Source organism: Gavia stellata, chromosome 7 (assembly GCF_030936135.1).
Source record: "Gavia stellata isolate bGavSte3 chromosome 7, bGavSte3.hap2, whole genome shotgun sequence".
Classification (NCBI taxonomy): domain Eukaryota; kingdom Metazoa; phylum Chordata; class Aves; order Gaviiformes; family Gaviidae; genus Gavia; species Gavia stellata.
The window spans coordinates 42,134,877-42,157,450 of record NC_082600.1 but is presented as its reverse complement, the minus strand read 5'-3'; the positions used below and the strand labels follow the sequence as shown (position 1 = coordinate 42,157,450).

Here is a 22,574-nt window from a genome sequence, read left to right as displayed (position 1 = left end):
ATTTTCTTTCTCACTAGCTATGGTTTTCAATGATTATTCTGGCTCCTGAAACAGCTCTTAAAATCAAATTTCTCTCCTGCTCTAGGGTATGCTCAGATGAGTGAAAGTCATTGAGTTAGAGTGATTTTGGAAAGTATTCTCCCTCCTTCGTTAACCATCAGTCCGCAGGCTGACTGCACTTGTCCATTTGGTGGTGAGGCAGAGTAAAATGGTCATATAGGCAATCTCCAGCCCTAAGCCTGCAATAACTGTTGGCTTAAAACTGTCTAAAGCCTTGTTTTTTCTGTGTAACATTATCAGAAGACCGATACCATTGGATAGCAGAGGGCATTCTCAGCTCTTCTGATCAAAAGGACTCCTATAACACAGACAGCATATTGACCAGTCACCAGACAAATTAATATAGACTGCTTGTTGTTATCACCGTAGAGCTGAATACCAATACAGACCCCATAAGAAAAGTCAGTGAAACAGCATATCTATAAAGTGTTTAAATCGGACATCCAGATCCCATGTTGAAGTTATCATGTATGTGTAACTGATAGTAATTGGCCATCAATAGGTTTTAGCACCTCAGCATGGATCTTTGTGTTATATTCAGGTATACACAAGAGAATTACAGGGCAGGGTATCAGTTTTTAAGTGAATACTCTAACATCTGTGCCAGAGTATGCCCAAACTCGCAAGTGCTAGTCCCAGGAAAAGAAATTCTAACAGAGAAACTTTGTGCAACAGTGATTAAGTCTTACCTCCAACAAAAGCTATTTGAGCAACAAAATCAAGAAAAAGAAAAAAAGGGAACTGTGGTGTCAGAAAAACCCTACTAAGAGGTTTGAGGAGTTAGTAAAAACCTTCAGGATTATGTCCAAGGTAGGGATGTAAACCTTGTCCACTTTGCTGAACAAGGTTTGGAAGGTATTTTACAGCATACATGAAGTGCAAACCAATAGGAAATAAACCTTCCCATCTACAATTGCTTTATAAGGAGTTATTTAAAGAGCTAATACCAAAAATGTATTCCCTTCCTGTGGCCAAGGCAGTTTTATTTCTCACCTTTGGATTTAGCTGAAAAGTCAAGCGAACATTTTCTCCAAGCTGGATTTTAGCAACATCAAAGAGGACAGTGAAGAGGAGATCATCTTTAGTGATTGCATTTTCATCATAGACTTTCAGCTCAAGAATATTCTGTGAACAGAGGTACAGGATTAGGAACATCTCTATTTTGAGACCTCACGGAGGCACAAGATGACGTGCTCAGCATGTTAAGGAAGGCAGAGAAAGGATGGGGAGAAGTGAGAGAGGATGCACAACCTTTTCATCCACACAGAGCTGAAGAAATGTATTCTGAACCTAAAGTAGTTGGGTTTGTTGCTGATTTTCCCCTGCAGAGTAATTTAAATGACAAAGGCTGGTAGAATCATTGAATATGTAGCTCCCATATTGAAAAACGCGTTTGACCTCTAATTTGGTTTGAGGTCACCACTTTTCCCTGAGTTGTTGGAAACCATCTAGTGGTCAGGACTTTATTGCTATTGGTGAAAAAAAATAAATCCTTGGATATAAGCAGTGATTGAAACACGTTAAGGAAGCGCCATACAACTACTACATGGTTGCATAACTATATCCTGTAAATTGTTAAACAGATCACATGGAGATAATTAGCATGGAATCTACAGAAACTGATGTGTTTTTGTTAAATTGCTGACAAAATGCACAGAAAGCAGCAGGACAAAGGCCTATTTCCAGCGGATTATACCCTACACCTCCAACTGCATAAATCTCCTGCTCTGCCACTCTGTCACCTGCCTGTTTGGGTGGACAGGAGGGGTAACAGCCCCTGCTGTGCCTGCTTGGTAGCTGCACATCAGTGGGCTCAGAGGTGCCTCCCAGAGTGCTGAGCAAAATAACATTAAGGGCTGTTGTCTCAGTGGGGAAATAATTCAGCCCTCTCTCCATATATTCAGCAGCTCATTTTCATGTAAATTATGGGGACCTCTTAGCTCAGAGATTCTTACTTATCCATCAGATTTAACTGAAAATTGCTAAGAGATTTGATGCTTAATAAAGACACACAGATAGGTATACAGCCTCACATAGGCACAAAAAAGAGCAAACACATGACCTCTGTTGCCTTAAAAGTTCATAATGAATCCCAGGAAGGTCCATAACTAAATCTGATAAGTGATTGAATATACAAATATACCGAAAGGAAGATGATCCAGAATCCAAGTATTCAATTTTGTCATCTATCATTTCTGTAAGAAACCAGCAAGTGAGAGATGGCAAGCTGTTGTGAACTTAAGTTTGCAGTTTGCTGTCAGAAGACAGAAAGGCTGCTGCCCTTTAAGGCCATATAGGTAAATGCATCACACTGCGCTTCAGACAGAAAAACAATTCTGTTTGGGGCTGACAGGGTCAGCAGTGGGTTCCTGCCCACCATGCTTGTTAAGAGAAACATACGGACAAGAGACAGAGAGAAGCAGTCACAGCAACGTGGTTTACAGGCCAGCCATAAATAGCCTGTAAAGGATTATGGCAGGGGTGGTAGAGGAAATATGCTTAAAAGCAACAGTTTGCCATTTGTAGAAGGCAGGCTTACACCGAAGAGCAGGTCAGTTTTCCTAGCTGTGATACTGCAACGGACTGTCATTATTTGGCTAAAATGGCTGACTTATTTTCTTAGTGATCGATTGATTTGAAGTCCCTCCGTTACTCCCAGCTAGCAGGAGGGGTGTGCACAGGGTGCTGGCTGGCTAAGGGTGCTGGCTGGCTAAGGGTGCTGGCTGGCTGCACCGCTGGGATGCTGTGTGGGAAGCAGCCGGGGCTCTCTGGGCGGTTCATTGTTTCTATCTGCTCCTGACAGAGGATATGAGGGCAGTATCGCTGGGAGCCTGGGGCTGAGCAGAGCTGGCCCTCGGCCGGGCTCTGGGCAGGGTGGCCCTCCTGCAACCGGGGGAGCGCTGCCCACAGCACCGGCCCGGGAAGCCCTTCCTCACCAACTGTGCTTTGTCAGACACCCACCAAAACAGATGCCTGTCGGTAAACACTCCCGTCCCTGATGGGAAACAGCCCGACATCCCCAAACGAGTTTTTATTTTCCACGGTGGCAGTGTATTATATGATTTTACTGAGCTCTGGCTCCCGCGATTTAGCAGGATGAATACCTCAACGATAAGCAAAACAGGCAAGGAGAAAATTACCAGACCAGCAGGCTCTGGCTCTGCTCAGAGGGTAATGACAAGAGCAATTGCAGCATATGCAGAGAAACCTCTGAGAGCCTTAACTTAGTCTGTTGAGCCCAGGCAGGAGCAAGGCAGCAGTGACAGACGTGCCAGAGTGTTTTGGTTATCCCAAATCCCCAGGACAAGTTTTGTGTAGCCCACAATGAAGCCACAACAACTACCGCTGCTGTTGCCACACACTGAAAATTATTGGGGCTTGTCTTGCCTCCTGTTGCAAACTTACTGCAAAGTAAATGTAAGGTCTTCCCAAATGCTACTCCGTGAAGAACTAGTTCAAGCAGCTTCCTGTGGCCAAGATATTTTTTTCAGCTGTTACGTGTGGTATTGCAGTTCTGAAAGACCTGTCAGCCACGAACCATTGCAAGGAGCAGGTGTTCTGGTGTAAGAGTTGCAGATCAGTGGGTGTTTGTTCCCATGCTGCAATGTTTGTCCCTTGCCTTTTGCCTCCCTGATAAAGCCGCAGGGCTCAGTGAAATTGTGTCTCGCTGGTATTTTGAAAGAAGTTGGAATTTTTTTAGTTCTGGAGGGAAAGCACTGGACATAGGCCACAGATGGGCAGACATGTTAAAGCCAAAAGCCATACCAAACAGGACCAGTACCACCTAACTCTGTGGAAGGAAGCCTGAGAACTTGTATCATGGGCAACTTCTGCAGACAAAGGCAAGAAGGATTGTTCACTGGAGACCCCGCGCTGTAGCAGCATTTTGAGCTATTCTGAGAGCGCTTTTGGAGGAGTTTATCAATGCTGAAGAGAGGCGGGGGGCTGGCCTGCTGATTTGCCACCTGGCAGAAGTGCTCTTGTGCTGCTCTGCCACCAGCACTAGGAAATGAAGGGCGCAAGTTGTAAAGCAGTTTGATTGCCGCAGGTGTGAAGTAAGCTTGGCTGACTTGGCCTTTCACTAATCTTTGTGGATTTCTGGACTCTGATGTTGATGCTGTCTTTTGAAGGGAGTGGACTTGCAAATCTTCTTAAGCTCTAACATTTACCATCATGGTAAAAACTTGGCTGGTTTTGTTTTGCAAACTTTAACATGTTGGTTTGTGATTTTTTTTTTTTATTGCAGGTTGTTCCAAAAGAATAGTAAAAAAGTACAGCGCTGTGATGTTTCCACTACTTAGCTCAGAATGTCTTTTATGCTGTTTGATTTACTCTGAAATTCTCACCTTTACTCTTGAAAAGCAGTGATTTAAAAAAAAAAAAAGAAGAAGAAGAAGAAAAAGTGAAAAGCGGTAGAACATTATGTGAATAGTTGTGAAATATCTTGGCTATCTTTTATGCTACTCCACATCCCCTCATCCACATCCTTGTAGTCCCTCACACATACTTATTTTTATGGTACCCTACACACCGATCACACAATGAGAGCTCTGCCCCAAAAGAAAAACAAATACACCCTGCATCTTACTTTTACTTGGCTCTGGATCCTGAAGCAAAACGTTTCATTCCACACTGGATCTTTGCAGTTCTTGACGGTTTTGGTCCGGACAGTCTCAGGGGAAGCAGTGGGCAAGGACAGGCTGACATAGCAATCAGTTTGACTAACTGCATTTGAGAAGATATATTGTAACCAACGAATTACTAGAAATATCTTAGACCATAGCATTATAGCACTGTATAGACAGCAAGCTGCAAAAAGGAGATCTTGTTTCTAGTACTTTTCTTACAGGTCCTTATTCAATAGCACTCACTACTGTTTGTTACCTCCTGCAGGTGGGAGCTCTGGTCATTAATGGAGATTCAAAGAAGCTACTGCAATAAAGACAACTGGTAAGAAAAAAATATGCAGAGCTACTTTTACTTAACAAACCCCATTATTGGTATGTCCCCTGTTTGTTGCAAATCAACAGATTTCTGTGATGGAGAAGAAAAAGGTTTACCTTTTAAGAGAACCTTTTTAAAGGGTAAAATACTTATTTAACTCTTGGAGCACTTAGATATGGAGCTAACTTTGTCCTTTGCTCTAGAGAGGGGAACAGAAAAGCTAAAGAGGGTCTAGGTATGAAGGATCTTCCCCCTCTGGCCTGCTGCCTCCAAATAGCTGTAGCCCAGCCCATGTAATGAGCCGCCTGTCTCACCCAGCATGCAGTCGCATTCCTTCACCATCAACAAATACGTAAAAATAGCAATGCACTTTTATCTTACTGATTTAAACTCTGAGCCTTGATAGTGAAGAAACTTCTAATTTCTGAGAAAGGTGTTAATGTAACACAAGATTGCACAGCTAGCTACAAGTATGGCATTAAATCTCCATAATACGCAGGGGCTGCTTTGGGGTGGGCTCCCAGAACTGCCCCCAGCCCCAAGCTGGGGCAAACAGCCTCCCAGCCGGTTGAGCACAACTGTATCGGGTACCGCCGCAGAGTGTTGATGAGTTGTCTCTCAGGGATTTCCAGAGTTTTTGGATGAGAGGCAGGTTGGGTACTTGTATGTCTGTGCAACTAACTTTCCTTTTGTGTGCTAACCCGATGTATGTAGAGTATTTGGTGGTTAGGATTCTCCCTGGTACTGCCAAGATGATGATGGTTTCTTTAGCAGGGAGCAGTGCTGGGCATCTGCTCCTAAGTGCACAAAAGAGTTGATGTCTCATGGACCTGTGGTAATAAACTGAGACCCTGAAAATACAGTTAAGAGTGGCGGGACTCACTCTCTCTACACTGTCATTCACCCTTTCCAGCCCTCCGATTTGGAGCAAACTTGCTGTCCTTCAGTTCTGTACACTGCACTTATTTTTAGACAACGGACATTTATTTCGTCTGCTGGGCAACTACAGCTGTCTCTAATATCACCAGCTCTAAGAACTTGTTTTGTAATCACAGTAACAGGTCAGATTTGGGTGTAGTAACAGGCAGTTTGGTACTGTGGGATACATGCTGAGAGGCAGCATGACCAAGTGGGTAACCTTGGTCTCATGACATTTTGGCTCGAGTCCCAGCTCTGCTCCAGGCTGCTAAGTCACTCTGGGCAATTGCTTCAATTTAAATTTATCTTGCTTCTCTATCTGCATTTCCCCGTCAACAAAACAGTGATAATGATCCTTTCCTCTTTTGTAATCTACTTTGACATCCCATGATTAAAAGCATTATACAAAGAATAACTACTATTATTAATATTTCCACATGACCCACAAGAAGAGTGCCTTATCAGTAATTATGTTATTCTTTCTCTAGCAATCTCTTGGTTCTCATTCCACACTTTCTTTAAACTTGTTGTGTAACCCATGTGGCAATGAATAGGTGTTGCTTAAAGCAATGTGTGCAATCAGGTTATGTATATGATTTATCTTTCAAGTCTTTTGATACTGTCTGAACATGAAACATCTTCCAGTTTTTCAGCATGCATTTGATAGTTTCCCCCTTACTGTCCATAGCAGGGAAGAAATTACTTTAACATTGCAAATGCAGATGTCTGTAATTCTTGTAAGTAATATTAGGATCTTTTTAGACTTATTACTGCAATTTTAAAATGCAGAATATTTGCAATGTACCTTTAGGTAACAATTTATTGGTAAAGGAGGTTATAAAATAATTTTGTTAACTCTCTCCCCCCAAATATTTTCTACAATTCTTCCATTGATTTTTAACATTTGAAAAAGATAGTACTAACTTTGCGTACTTACTTCCTCAGATGGTGCCAGAGAAGCAGGTAAAAGTGAGAATATCTGCTTCTTCAGCAACTGTGTCTGTCAGTTACAGACTATTGATATGTGTCTGGTTTAGAGAATTTTTTCATTTATGGTCTGGGATATCTCTTTGTTGTACATACTAGCTATGAATCCTGATTTAGAAGACAAGCATTCAATATTTTCAGAGTATCAAAGCAGCTCTAAACTTGTGACTTATATTCTTGTATCTAGATAGAGCTGTGGTGGGATCTCCGTTCAGTCCTTCCTCCCCTCTGAACACAATAGACGTATAGCCAACTTGAGAAGTTAGTCCAGTCTTTAGCAAGGCTGTTCACCCTTGATAAGAGCAAAAACAAAGTGCCACAACCTGATGAGCCACATGTAACACCAGGTCAGTTAGCAACCAGCGAGGCCTCAGCATCAACATAGCCCAAGATAAGAATGCAAATAGAATAGAATAGAATAATTTAGGTTGGAAAGGACCTTTAAGATCATCAAGTCCAACCGTAAACCTAACACTGCCAAGTCCACCACTAAACCATGTCCCTATACACCACATCTGCACGTCTTTTAAATACCTCCAGGGATGGTGACTCGACCAGTTCCCTGAGTAGCCTGTTCCAATGCTTGACAATCCTTCCGGTGAATAAATTTTTCCCAATATCCAATCTAAACCTCCCCTGGTGCAACTTGAGGCCGATAGATGCAGACAGAGACAAAGATATTTGAATCCAAAACCAAGCAATTGCAACCAGGCCACTGCATGAATAATAACAAATTATGCCCCAGAACTATAATGTTGCAGGACTTATCTGGTAACTCATATATAGACAACACAGATTTAGATAAGTTTTGGACCAGATCCCAAATACACAGTGTTAAACGTAAGTGCAGGTGATGAGATTTATCACTGAGATCTCTTTGCATACACTCCCAGCCCTGGACAGGAGCAAGTGGATGCTCAGTGTCTTCCATGTTCCAGTTCTCTTCCACTCTCTTCCTCCCTCCACCATAAAAGGCTTTAACTGTTACCAGCTTTAAAATTAAACATGTCCAAATTGAAGACAATTGACTTAGCCTGGCATATGAGCAAGAGCTGAAAGAATTGAGTTTGCCAATTCAACAACAACAACAAAGACTGTCAAATAACATGGTAATACTCAGTTCTGTAATGTCCAAATGATTGATACAAAGAGAACAACGGTGTGGCCAGGGGGAAATAAACAAACACAAATAGTAGGAAAACTGCTCCGGCTCTAAGAGTTAGCTCTAGCAAGAGAGATGTTATACATTTTCTAGGTAACACATTTCAGAGGCTACTGGTACCCAGATATGTATCAAAGAGTGACAGACAAGGTAAATTTGATCCTGCTTCAGAAGAAGAGGACCAGCCCAGGTGAACCCATAAGGTGTCATACAGAATTGCTGCCACGTGACGCCCATGTTTATGCTGGAAGGCAATAAAGAGGATAATCATGTCACGTCAATTACATTGCATGGAAACCAACCAACCAGCCTCCCTGCCAGCCTTGACTGTCAGGGAAGGAAGTCACAGGACATCCTTATACTGTACACCAGCCCAAGAGATCAATTCCCAGATATCTGGGCGCTGCCTCCAAAACAATTGCAAACCTCCTTCTTTGACACATATAAAGTAAGACTGTAAGTTCATTGGAAAAGTTGCCACCTTTCCTTTCCAAACACATAAAGGGTCCAAGTAACAAGGCCTAAATCCATACCTAGAGCCTCCGTGTACCATCCCAATATAATCATCAAAAGGAAACAATATGAAAAGCAACACAATCTAATGCAGAGATGCCCACAGACAGCTGTGCTACAGCTTCTCCCATCCACCCCAACTCCTCCATGAAGCAACAGGGGATAAATTATATTACCTAAGTGGCATTTTGGGTACATGTAGCTGTTCTTGGAATATTTGTACATGCTAACAGAGGCACAGATGTCATTAGATCACCCTTACATATGCTCTCTTTTGGTAAAGTGGAACTAGAAATCATATATTTCCATAGGTATACCTGTTCGACTTTTCATAAGCATTGCCACTATTTCACTGTTCCCATTCTCAGAGTGTCAGCCAGTAGGAAACAAAAAGCCACATATGATGATTAGGGGACTGGAACATCTTTCATATGAGGAAAGGCTGAGGGACTTGGGTCTGGTTAGTCTGGAGAAGAGAAGACTGAGGGGGGATCTTATTAATGCTTATAAATACTTAAGGGGTGGGTGCCAGGAGGATGGGGCCAGTCTTTTTTCAGTGGTGCCCAGTGACAGGACAAGAGGTAACAGGCTCAAACTTGGTCATAGGAAGTTCTATCTAAACATGAGGAGGAACTTCTGTACTTTGAGGGTGGCAGAGCACTGGACCAAGCTGCCCAGAGAGGTTGTGGAGTCTCCTTCTCTGGAGATACTCAAAACTCGCCTGGACACATTCCTGTGCAATCTACTCTACGTGAACCTGCTCTGGTGGGGGGGTTGGACTAGATGATCTCCAGAGGTCCCTTCCAACCCCTATCATTCTGTGATACTTTTGGCCAAGAGTTATTATAAAGAGGTCAGACTTCCTTCGTTCCACCTCAGACCCTCTTGCAGTGATATGTGATGCAATCTCACATCTATCACTAGAAAATATTCTTCAGAAAGTTTTTTCATTTCCATTTTAAAAGAAACTAGCCGAAAATTAGGTTTTGGCCAGACATTGACACTGTTGATGCAGACACTGTGGGTAGTTAGAACTGCTGGACAGCTGAAGAAACCATTATCAGCAGGAAACGTCATGGAAACAGACTTGGAAACAGGCTGCAAGCAGTATACAGAAGTGCCTTGGATTTCAAAGAAAACAGGAGTGGGATCAAAATCAATAACAGAAGCAGCTGAACCAACAGGTTAACGTTCACAAATGTTCTTTCTTCAGAAGATATTTCCAAGAATGTTATTCACCCAGTAAGGGAATAAAAACAAAAATGTTTTTAATGTGTAGCTAAAACTAATATATTTTTTGCCTTAAACATCATTATTTTGACTCAGAAATGCCTCTAACATGCTTTATAAAAACATGTAGTAGTTATGGTACTACTTCTTGCATTCTGCTCCAGGAGGACTTTTTCTGAAAAAGCAGGAGCAATACATCATGGGAGATGTAATCTTGTGCAGGAGCTGAGGCTAAGCTGCAGTGCCAACAGTGCGCTGAAGCAGTAATTCCAATTTGAATATTTTAATTGAGATTCAGAGTTTTGAGATCAAAACTTTGCTACTAAAGAAACAAGCTTTATGGCAGGGACACTTCTCCTAGATATCTTTTCTTTCAAGTAAAATTTGGTATTAAAAAAAGTATTTTGTTTCTTATGGTGGGATGGAAGAGTTATGCTAAGGAAACAGCATGGAAATAAGATGCATTTTTATAACTAAGTAACAAAAGTAGGGTGCAATAAGTCACCTCATTCCCTCACATGATGGTTTGCAGCCACCAGTATGAAGGTAAAGACATGAATGCTGATGACTTAATTTGGTAAGAAAAATTCCATAACATACCAGAACAACTCACTGGAAGCAAGAGTGTTTACACCACAATGTCAATGGGTCTTTACGTGCCAGAGAATTCAGCCCAAAGTCTGTAAATGTCAGTCACCATTTTGTGAACTAAATTTTGGACCTACAGGGCATAACACACAGGTGAAGATTACAGTTCGATTGCTTTGGTTTATTTGTTAAGGACAGACTTCATTCAGCCTGGATTAAAAGCTTACATTGCAGCAACACTTCATCCTCACATAAATATTACGACTCGGATGCATTGCCGACATGCACTTTGCTTTTGGCAGCCAAGTCTTCACATTTTATATGCCTTTTCTACAAAGATGTCACCATCAGTTTCTTTCACATCAAAGTAAGTCACAGACAAACACACAGCCTCCAGACTGCCTTGTATCACAGGACTACAACTAATCCTATTTTCACAGTGAAATTAAATGAGCTCATATTCTGGCTGGAGTCCTCCAGGACTCCCAACTGATCTAGCAGTCTACAGCAACTTTCCTGTGAGTAAGAATGAATGAAAGCATTAAGAATAGATATATCTGACTTACAAGGAACATTTATACCCAAGACCCCTTTTGTCTAGTTTTCACTCCTGAACTGAAAGGGAACTCTAAAAAAGGGTAGTCAAGACTGGCCCTGAACAAATAGGAAAAGATGAATACCTTTGCCAGGCAGACATTCAAAAAGATTGCCAGTTTAATAGCAGAATACAATGCAAGCACCAGCACCAACATATGTGAGTGAATCTTACTTTTAACCTTCACTGGCTACTACAGCAGCACTACTTTATTGGCTCCTGCTGAGGATATAGTCATACAAAGTGCCCGGGAGAGAAGCCATAGTCTCACATGGAACTCTCACATGTCTATTCAGCAATGCTACGTTAAATCTAGCCTCTCTACTTCCCATTGGCCTCCCACATAATAGCAAATCACGTCTCGGTTCTTGGTCCTTATCTACTAGGTAATCAATGTCGTGGGTTCAGCAAAAAGGTTGCCTGAAGCTCCTCTCTGGAGACCATCACTGATAAAGGTCCTCAAGCTCTGCGAAACAAGCCTGTGAGCAAAACTTACCCTGGCACTGCTCTGAGTCCAGAATAAACCTCTACGGGGACTAAGACATACCACAGGCCTTATAACATTGTGCTTTTAGCATACAGCTCACCTCAGCAGCACTTACCTAGACGCGTGTGAAAGAACACTAAGAGAGCACAGATGCATAAAACAGAACAGGTCTCTACTGAGAGGGTACGGCGAAGGAATGAATCACTGATTACAGATATCAGTCACACTGCTTAATGCATAACTGGATGAACTGCAGACACTGCTGTCTTGATGGAACCGGAACAACCAGTATAGAACTAGAACAGATACTGCAGGTTCTTTAGCAGTGTATAAGAAAATCTATTGGGAATCAATGAACAAAAAATGCATTTAAATATATTTTTCACAATAAAATACCAAAGATTAGAAGTTGTATCTTCTCATCATCAAAGGAATACCTCAAAAATCCTGAAGCAAGTCCTGCAATAAGTAACCATCTGTATCAATCTTCATATTCTTTATGAACCTCTTTGAATATCCCACATAACCACTAATAGTCTTGTAAACACAGATCTGCTGATAGTCAATTTGTGGTTATTGTTCAGTGTCAAGCAAAGTATACTTTGGTCTTAAACTCAATACAGCATTGTGCAATAGTAAGCAGGATATAGAGTAGAATATGGTCTTTATCAAGGATGATAAAAAATGCCTTGATAAATGATAAAAAACTTTTAAGAAGATGTGGGAGACTGTAAGCATGGGAAAAGGCAATGCTCAGCTTAGTTTTGTAAGTGGTGAGAAGGTGTTACACAGCTCAGCCTAAAGAAATTTGTAAATATAGAAAGCCTATTCAGAAACCAAAGCACAAACTTCATTGTCATTAGCTGTTGACAACTGCTGAAGTTGCTTACATATGTTTGAAAGAAACTGCATGCTAGTCTTGTGCTATCTGTGTTACTTATTAGCACAGCACTTCATGAAATGCGTCTCAGCTCTTGCACAAACATCCACCCAGGTCTGCTGGAACTTTCTGAGTGCAAACTAGAAAGTCCTGTCCTGAGCAGAGTCTGCTACTGCCTTTTAACTCTGCAAGCCAAATGGCAGAGTAGGAGTGAAGGGTCATGCATGGACCTGTGTCCTCTCAAAGCACCGTGTGGTTCTACGTTGCTGCCATGTCACCTACTCATTCCAGCCTCTCTTCTCCACCCAAGCTTCTCCCTTGTTCATTTCCATTGCCTCCATCTTTTTCAAACCTGTTTCAAAACAGATTTTGACATTTTAAAAAATTATAAACCATTCTAAAACCTGTTTCAACCACTTGTTAACTAGAAGCCTCCTCTAAACAAGAGGATAATGAAGTCTACTAGGAACATATAGTACCATCACAAAAGGCTTTAAAGATCATCCCTGTTCAATGAAGGACAACAGCTGTAATACCACCTGTGCTGGTACAGTATTAGAGCACGGTAGCTGCTCTCACCTTTGCCTTTGAGAAGGGGATGAGCCTAACATTTGTCTAAGGTTGTTTACTCCTTTTACCAGTCCTTCAGGCAGTAATCAGTTCATCCTCCTAATGCCCCTGTGGGGCTCCTAATGCCCTTGCTGCATTCCTTGCTTTAGAGATGAGGAACTAAGGTTTTGAGGAAACTCATCTTCTCCAAGGTTACCACAAAAGTCTGGAGGAAGTCATGGGGGAACATAGCACATAATACCTTTAATCGACAGAACAGCTTTCTGTTCTTGCACGCAGAACTGCACAGAAGCCAGCATGGCTGCGAGAAGATGCATGTGTACCTACATACAAACCATTGATATTTAGCAGTAGAGATGCAATTATTTCCACAGCTGTAAAGAGGTGGCCTTGATTATACATAGCATTGTCCTTTTTAGTGGCAGCTTGTGATACTATGAAGGCACAGCGCAGGCTTTTCGTCTCCATGCTTCTTACCATGTACACAATACAATACAATTGCATATGGTATGGTATATACTACGCTCTATACAATACACTCCATCATGGCATTTCTGCCAGCAATACATTAAAGACTTGAGAAAGGGAAAATCCTCAAAATAATCTCTTAGACTAGAGAACACAAAATGGGTGATCTGAGGGAAACTAGGTTTTTGCATGTGTTTAGATGGTAGCAATGAACTGAGGAAGAGTGGGAGCAGAGTTGGGCAACATGAGTGGACAAAACCAAACAGAAGATTGAGTGGAAAGGATTAGCGGTTGTTAAGAACTGCAACTGTGAACTTGATTCACATCATATTCATTGAGATTATCCATTAATTTGTTACTCATATTATTAATGGTGGTTATGACTTTGTTGTTATAAACATCAGTGAGGACCAGGGCTCCATTTTGACAGGTACCTTAGCAGTTATGCAATTAGCTCTTGATCTTGATCTAACCAGCTTACAATTACAGTAAGAAAAGCCCCTCTTCAGGATATGACATCACAGGGAGGAGCTTCTGGTGATTAACAGTTGCTTTTATACCTGTTTCAGTTTCTTAACCAGTGAAGAAATCCTTGTTTACAGGCCTTGTTGCAACTTGGCAGCTATCCACGTAACTAATTCTCTGTCCTTGTGCAGATTCCTATTGCCAAGCGTTTGTCCTGAGCTGCTTTTAGGATTTCTCTCCGTTAGTGCAAACACAGCCTGTCTGAGCACCCAGCGGCACCAGAAACTTAGATGAGATGCCTTGCAGAGACACCAGTGCTCTCTTTCAAGGAACCGTGTCCCAGGATTTCTCTCAACCATGGCAAAAGTCGGTAACCACATCCATTTTGACAGAAAAGCCTTCTGACTTTTAAAGTCAATGGGCAGTGCAGTATTGGGAGTTTGCGATGAAATTACATAGCAACGAGACCCAGATTTATCAAGAACCAGATTTAATACTACAGTATTAAATGCATGTGTACCTACATACAAACCATTGATACCTAGCAGTAGAGATGCAATTATTTCCACAGCTGTAAGGAGGTGCCCTGACCAAGATCCCTAAACAAAGGAACTCCTTGATTATATGTAGCATTGTCCTTTTTATGGCAGCTTATGATACTATGAAGGCACATCGCAGGCTTTTTAATACTATAGTATCAAATCTGATTCTTGTTAAATCTGGGCCTTGTTGCTATGTAATAAAATGTAATGTAATGTAATGTAATAATTAATACCATGGTATTAAATCTGCCTAAGACAAGCCTAAGGTTTTATCTAATGAGAATACTGATTGAGATTAGCTTGTCATATTAAAAAAAAAATAAAAGTAGCTGTAGGCCATTCCAGGAAAAGCTTTCTGGAGCCCCGGACTTTGCTAAATACAAAGTAGGGCAAGCCAGTATTTTTAAAGACATTTTTTGTCTCCTGAAGGGAATACTTCTGTGAAATATATATATGTAGAAAATGTTACTTTATATATTCACTCACAGCCCATGAAACAAAGAGGTTTGTCTCCCATAGGTGTCAATTTGCAGTTTAGAAGATATTTATTTTCCCTCCTGGAAGACCCGTGAACTCTGCCACCGAGAACAGGGCTGCGCTAAACCAGATTTGCCCGCTGCGCGAGGCAGCCCGTGCCCTGCTGCGACTGCAGTGGCAGCCTCTGGGAACAGCGAGCACCGGGTGTGCTCCGATGGGATCATGCACAGCGAGGCAGGTCTGGGCAGCCACGCTGAAAACAAGAACTATTCCAGGGAATTTACACTATGCTAGTATAAATTCCCTGTTCTTACTATAATCGGCACACAGGGGGTGAAACGCAGTGGTACTTGGCCAGCAGAGCCAAGAGGAGAAGAGACTTCTCCAGAAGAGAAGTCTCCTATGGTTAAATGGTGGAAATGCAGAGCCCTGCATAAAGGTGGCTTCAAGGGGATCTGTGAAGACATGGGTGGGGGGACTTGAAGATGAAAGCTATGCCCTCTTCCAGTGAACTTGGCTGGTGGACCAGCCCTTAGCAAACAAGAGTTTTGCAACAACCAATCCCTTCCCACATGTGGGAAGCCTTCTGAAAGTCAATCTCCACTATGTCAACTGACAAGGAAAGTAAAGGAAGATCAGGGGAAGTCACTGGATGGCAGAACAAATTCAGAGCCTTTCAGCAGTGAAGGCAAAACTTATTTTTGCCACTACAAGGATGAGGCATTGAGATTGCAGCAAAGGTTTCTGTGACATGGAAAGCAGAGGCTGGACAAAGACTGTTGCTGATGCATAGAGTTTATGTAGGTTTGAGAGGTGGCTGGAGGTGTTGCTGCATTCATAGAAAAACTGTATGTGGCCTAGGAAGTTACCAGCTCTGAAGTGATCAAATGCTGGGAGAGGACATCGTGCAGAGAGCACTACATTCTTTTGCCCTACTCTTATACTCCTCCCCAAGCACCTGCTCTGGCCACTCTCAAACACGGGGCAGGAGAGACCTTCGGTATGATCCAGCACATCTGTTCTTGTGTCCCCGTGCACTGCAGTGGGGATGCAGGAACGTGGAAAGCCCAGTCACCTCAGCTTGTGACTCTTGCTCCTGATGCTGCCAATGGATCCCTATATTGCCTATGCCTCAAGCCAGCCTGGTTGGATGACCAGTGTTCAGACTATGGGCAATTAAACACTTCTCTCTAAAATCTCCTCATACCATCCTGTACAGTTGCAGAGAAACAGCACCATCCAGGCAGTAAATCCAGATTTTGCAGGAATGGTGGATGCATTTATGAAGGTTTGTGACAGCCACAACGATTCTGCATTTTTAAAGCAAGAGACAGCTGCAGTCATGCAGCTGTTAGTGATAAGTTTTCTGCTGGTTTTGGAATAAATACAAGGGGGCAGTTGTCTGTGTGTAAGAGCAACCCTGACTAATATTCAGAACAGGCCTTCTCAGGCCAACCTGCAAAGGGACAGCTTTTCTCAAGTAGGCATTTCTGCTGCCCATGCAAGGCAAAGAAGAGAAAAAAGAAATATCTGTAACTATTTAATTAGCAATATAAGTGTATAGACCTCCCCAAAGAATAACACCCTGAAACTGGGCTTGGTGTTTTCCTCTGACACTGAGAAAGAGCTCATGGCTTCCTGTCCAGTGCAAAGTGGGCTGAAAGATATCAAAGTAAAATCCCTTAGTGGCCTCCAAGTGCAAACCATTTTAGGAACGGCAATACCAAAAATCAACCAGATACCAAAGATCAGCTGGATCTCTGAGCCACAGACCTCATGAACCACAGATCTCTTGGGAGAGTGGGGCAGGGAAAAGCATGCCTCTGTGTTTGCCCTGCCCAAAACCATTTTATTATAGGTCAGTTCTGGGGTCATACTGTCAATCTGGATGACCCTTTGGACCAGTCTGGTATCACTATTCTTATGATTTTTGACAGGGAAAATTTAGCCAAACTCAAACTTGCCCAGAAATTGCAACAGCAATGTCTTGGGAACAATACGTACTACTCAGATTGTAGCTGCCTGATAACCTGCATAATGTAGGCGCAAATCCTTCTGATTCATGAGTAAGCCTTATTCATATCAGATTTCAACACATATTAGTAGCCTAATTCTTGTTATTATGCTCACACCATGTACAAATACAATCTTTTGTCTGACACAAAGGGGAAAGGTCAGGAGATCATGATGATAGATGATTGCCACAGCTATCCCATAATAAAAAAACCCACGTCCTATATTATATGATGTGCAAGATCTAAGGAGGCATGGACGCTGTGGGTTGTGGGTAGCAGTCCTTCTGCACAAGGACACTTAAGCTGCGGAGTGCCGCACCTGAAGAAAAGCAAAGCGTACTCATCTTTGACAGGCAGTCTTCCAAAACCCACAGCTTGGTCTAATCAGGCTGACTCCAGCAAAGCACTGAAGGCTCTTTGCAGTTCGAATTATTTTTGTTATCTTTCAGCTCTCTGTCCTCATCTCTGTCTCTCTTAACAACTTTAAGTTGTACAGAAATAGCGACCAAACCAACTAACTGTGAGTGGGAAATACAACTGATTCTCCTTCTCCTAAAACATATTTTGAGCTAAATATATTTCAAATAGCTACAAATATTTGAATAAATACATGAATTACATGACAAATACATTCCCGCAAAAAATAGTTAAAAAAAAAATTTTGAGCAAAGACTGATTTTAGGAAAGTAAACATCTACAGAAATACAGGTATGTAGGCCTAACTAGTTATCTTTACTTTCTTCTTAAATCATTGTTGCTACATTCAAGTGACTCTATTCATGTGCAATGAAATGCATAGATTAGGATTCCCCAATTTGCTTTCAAAGTCTCCACTTGTCTCATTGCCCATAAATGCACTTCAGCCTAAACCACTCTGAACTTGGTATAGACTACACAGTGACCTTTGCTGTACATGCCAATACCTCTCTCTTCCATGGCAGAGTTTTTTAGTGGGTGCCTTTGGATCTCTTCCTCTGGGGACTTCTCTTATTGTTTAAGTATTAAAACCTCTCTGCACAATATTTTTTGCCACCACGTAAAGGTTCCTACTACACACTCACACTGTTTTTTTTAAATTCAATGTAATGCTTTTTAACACAGTCTCATTTCTTGTGACGTGTATCACACCACCTGGCATGGATCCACTAACAAAATTAAGTGCTCTGAGAGAGCATACAGGGATGGTGCAGATAAAATCTCACTGGCTCTCTGCTGTGCCACAGATAACTTGCTCCTGATTCTGAGAGGGAAAATAAAATGTGGTGCTCTGTTGCACAATAAAGAAAGGCAGCTGGAATGGGGAACGGACAAGGCTGCTTCGCTCAGACCCTGCCACCTAGCACTGCTTCTTTTGCCTCTTGCCAGCAAAGACCTTCCTCCACATCTGGCTTTGGAAGCAAATCTCCAGTGATAGAGCTTCATACCTGCAATCAGGCAGTCAAACCTCTGCTCAAAATGAAGCTACAGGATGAAAACTAATAAAAGATAAAGAGCTAAGATAAATAGCTATGGATTTCTGGAAGTTCTTTGGTCCTTAAGAATGTAAAGGCTGTCATTTCCAATCATTATAAAATGCTGAGAAAGAAATAAACATCCCTGATTTTAAGGCCAAAGGCAGATTACCAGCTTATCAACTCTGTAGGTGGTTATCTTGATGCTATTGGTTGTCAGGGCAATTTAGGCATTCCCTTGGGCTGGTATCATTTAAGCCAGAAAACAGCTCAGCTGAGATTAAAAAGACAGAAAGGGAACTGAACCATCCTTTCCTTCTTCTCTGAAGATGTGCTGTTTTCAAGAAAAGGCAATATTCCTGTGCTAGGCTCAACAGTAGAAGAGCAAGAATTGAACAGTAATCTCTATGGAGGCAAATATTCTTGCTGAATTCACTTGGTCTTAAGTAATACAAAAAGGTACATATTGAGTTCCTTTCCATTGCATTCCTGCCTTGTTCTTTCTCTCTGAGGCAGATATTTGAGTTGACCTTCAGCTCGCTTTCTTCTATGTAAGGATCCGCTGAGATTCCCTCTCTTCACTTCCACCCATTCCACCAAGTCCCCAGAAACATTTCAATAGTACTGGTTTTGCCTTGAAAGCCTGGTATTTCAAATACATTTCAGTAAACACTTGACAGAATAAAAGTTGTTTGACAATAAGCTATATAATGCTCCTTTTTGTTTGTTTGTTTGTTTTTTTTGTTAAGCAAATAGAAATTCAGAGGCGCCTGTATGTATTTCTACTGTCTGCAAAAAACAGACAGGTACAGAAGATGATACCAAAGCTCCCATGTTACCCCACAGGCTCTGGCAGCCACTCGACATCAGTGCTGGCATTTTTGTTGAGAAGCAGAGGTGCAGCCTGCATTGCAGCACATCAAAAACTGCAACTGAGAATTAACAGCTGAAATGGTTCAGCAAAACTGGCTCGGAAGCTTGTAAGCAGTTAAGATACTTAACAGTATACCACAGTAGACCTTTAATATTTCCATTAATAGTAACACTCTGTAAATTGGAAGATATTGTTTACACAACAGTGTATTCTAAGAATAGTTGGAATTCAAATACGCATCAATATTTGAAACCATGGTGACACATCATGTACAGATACAAGTTACAGTGCTGGCTTATACTCTGCTTTCAGAACTGAAATGCTGGGAACTGCAAGGGAAGACCGATACTCACACAGATCTGCCTTTCTCAGATTTCTCATTCTTATGATTTTCACAGAGAGTGAGCAGCACGGGCATTCTTCACTCTGCAGAAAAATGACAGAGTTATTACCTGCATGAATATTAAATTGTTTATGCTGCTTAAAACATGCCCTCCCATAAGTGCGTGTTGCAATTTTCAAACCTGTGCAGCAGAATTGGAAGATAAACTACTTGCACTGCTTTGGAAGTTAAAACCGTGTCTATATAGACTTAAAAAAAGAGGCAGAAAAGGAGAAAGTATTCCTCTGTGTATATATGTCATGGATAGAATAAATAAAAATAAAATGGATAACAGTAAAATGGTTTTAAATAAAATTAATGTCTGCATTATATGACAGGACATTTTAATTTAAAAGAAATCTTGATCAACAATTAAGCTGGAAAAATAAGCTAGCAAAGAGCGAGCATGCATGAGAAGCACCTCCATTAAACATCTGTAGACAAAGATAAAATAAGTTTAATTCACAGTTGAAATTTCACATGGAAAGCAGATATTTTCTTCAGATAATTTTATTTAGTAAAAATTCCAACTTTCCATTTAAAATCCTTATCAGGAACTTTTCCCAGAAATGGTGGAGAGCAAATACATGAAAGGTTGTGAGGTGATTAGCTATTGCAGTCAGGAAGAGGAGAATGAGGGGATACAAAGAACTGCTAAGAAACAGAAACAATCCGTGGTAAAACATAATCATGATGCTGTAGGTTTCAATGTCTTAGCTATGTTCAAAACCATCAAGACCCCAGAGGAAAATGAAACTGCTCGGTGAGTGAGGCACCACCAGCACAAATGCAGCAGAACCTATACAAAAGAAAACAGCTTAGGAAGAGACGTTAACGAATCTTCCCCACCCAAATCAGATACTGGATATTTGCAAAACGGATCATTAGCTGAAATGTCAAGCACAGAAGGAAAGACAAATAACCAGACACAACCCAAACAAATTATTAATTCTTGTAGATTTCAGTACCTGAAACTTTAGCTATTGCTTCACTGAAAGTCATTACCTAATCCCTCTCCCATCCTCTGCTAACAAAATTACTCCATTAAGTCCCTTTAAGGGGATTATGTCACTCCTCTTCTTTTTCCAGTCAGGAATTTACCCAGCTGAGAAGCTGGATACAAACTCCCCTATCACTCTTCATTTACGATCAGCCGACCTTGGTCTGTATTTTATGTCTCGCTCCAAAACAGGACATGTTTTAATGTCTTCTGTCTGGATTCAGGTTCTGGACAGAATAATTCTCCTGCCCCACCATCGTCAAGAAGCCTCTACTTTTACTCTTTCTCCTGAGGCTGTTTCAGTGGTTAAGGGCAAGGGGAAGAGCAAAGAGGACAACCCCGTTCCTTGCTTTGTACACGTACTTTCCACACAAAGACTATTGCCAGACTCTGTTCATTACTCTCCCCCTCCTTTCAAAAGGATGAACCTGTAGAACCTTGGTGTTTCTTTAACCAGTTTGGTTAGCCATTCACGCTTTTTGTTTGTTAAGCCATGGGGACCCCACATTTGAGGTCTCCAAGCATCAACGCACACTTGTGCTAACACACATCCATGTTATGGAGAGAAGCTCTATAATCTCCATTTTACAACAGGGGAAGCAGGGCACAGAATGATTAAATAACTTGCTCATAGTCAAACAGCAGGTTAATTTCAGAGGTGAGAAGAGGACAGAGTATGTTGACTCCTTGGAGCCCAAAACAGGCAGTTTTAGGGCTTTTCCTCCTGGTTATGTTCCACAAAAAGGTATTAATAAAAAAAATAGTCTCAGAAATTATGAACAAAGGCAGATCAAAATTTTCTTGGGTGTCAGTCATGGACAAATATCAAACTACAACCATCTTTGTGTCCATGATTAATCACTGGGTTTAGTCAGTGACCTTCCTGTACACACCACTACCAGGTGGCTGCTAGCACAGCTACCTGGACTCAGCGTGTGACTATACGGGTAGCTGGCAGAATCTGCGCTGTGGAAGAGCCCAGCTTACATAACGCTTGCATCGAACCACAGATTCAGCCCAAGTCCACAGCAAGCTCCTGTGAGGCACCTCAGACTACTTCCCAGCCTCCATGTGGATCACCCACTGTGGCTGAACTACCAAAATTGCCTCCACAGGGCAGCCAATATCAGCAAAGCTATCAGTCAAACTGACATAAATAAGTAAGTACATACATGAATTTGGACTAACAGCTCCCAAGTCCTCTTCTAGGCACCAGAATCCTAATCACAAACCCACCTCAGGTCATCTTCAGCTTCTAATGAATTATGGTTGAATTTTTGGACTCTTACCTCACGAGCACTCCAGTACGAACCCATTGTGCTCCCAGCTGCATACAAGTCAGATACGGATGTCACTTCACTGTTAGAAGCAACAGCAGGCAGTGACTCACGAAGTATCTCTGCAAACCTTAAGGAGGCATCTGCTGAGGAGCAAGTGGCTTACCCACGCCCCACCTTCCTCATTGCCTGAAAGGGAAAGTATGAAGAGAGAAGGGGAGGGAATTTGCTGAGTTTATTTGATAGCTAAACATGAGAGGCGTGTGTTGGGGGAAGGCTGTACACACCAAGATGTCAAGAGTTATTAGCAATTCAAGATAAGGGAGTGATAACGCACAGCACTTATGCATGGATACCTGTGACCTGGCAGCCTAAGCAATGCACAAATCAGAGAAGATAATAGCAGCTACATGTAGGCTGGAGGAAAACAGAGCTCTACAGCACCCCAATCAACAACCAAAAGTATTGTGTATGAAATGACTTCAAAAGACCTTCTATTTCAACAATTATTTTTATTTATTTTCCTTTTCTTGAAGGTAGAGGGGGTTGAGTTGCTTGCTGGTAGATGTTTCCCCAATTTCATTCGCATACTTGTCAGGTGGATATACGTTTTCCTGCTTTCAGAATCCTTCTACAAACACAAAACTTCTGAGTAAACCAAGACAAAGAGAACAAATTATCCTCCAAAT

At 41.7% G+C, this 22,574-nt stretch overlaps 1 protein-coding gene across 1 annotated transcript in view; it reads right to left on the bottom strand.

The window, feature by feature from the left end:
- The window catches only part of LOC104257345 (cytosolic phospholipase A2 epsilon), a 36,300-nt gene extending 14,376 nt beyond the window's left edge, over positions 1-21,924 (bottom strand). The window contains exons 1-4 of the mRNA XM_059819791.1: positions 21,898-21,924; positions 19,580-19,652; positions 4,649-4,785; positions 1,054-1,185 (exon numbers count right to left, since the gene is read on the bottom strand). Of these exons, the coding sequence (XP_059675774.1) occupies positions 1,054-1,185; positions 4,649-4,785; positions 19,580-19,652; positions 21,898-21,924 (369 nt within the window). The remainder of the gene's footprint in view (positions 1-1,053; positions 1,186-4,648; positions 4,786-19,579; positions 19,653-21,897) is intronic.
- Positions 21,925-22,574: the final 650 nt, after the last annotated feature.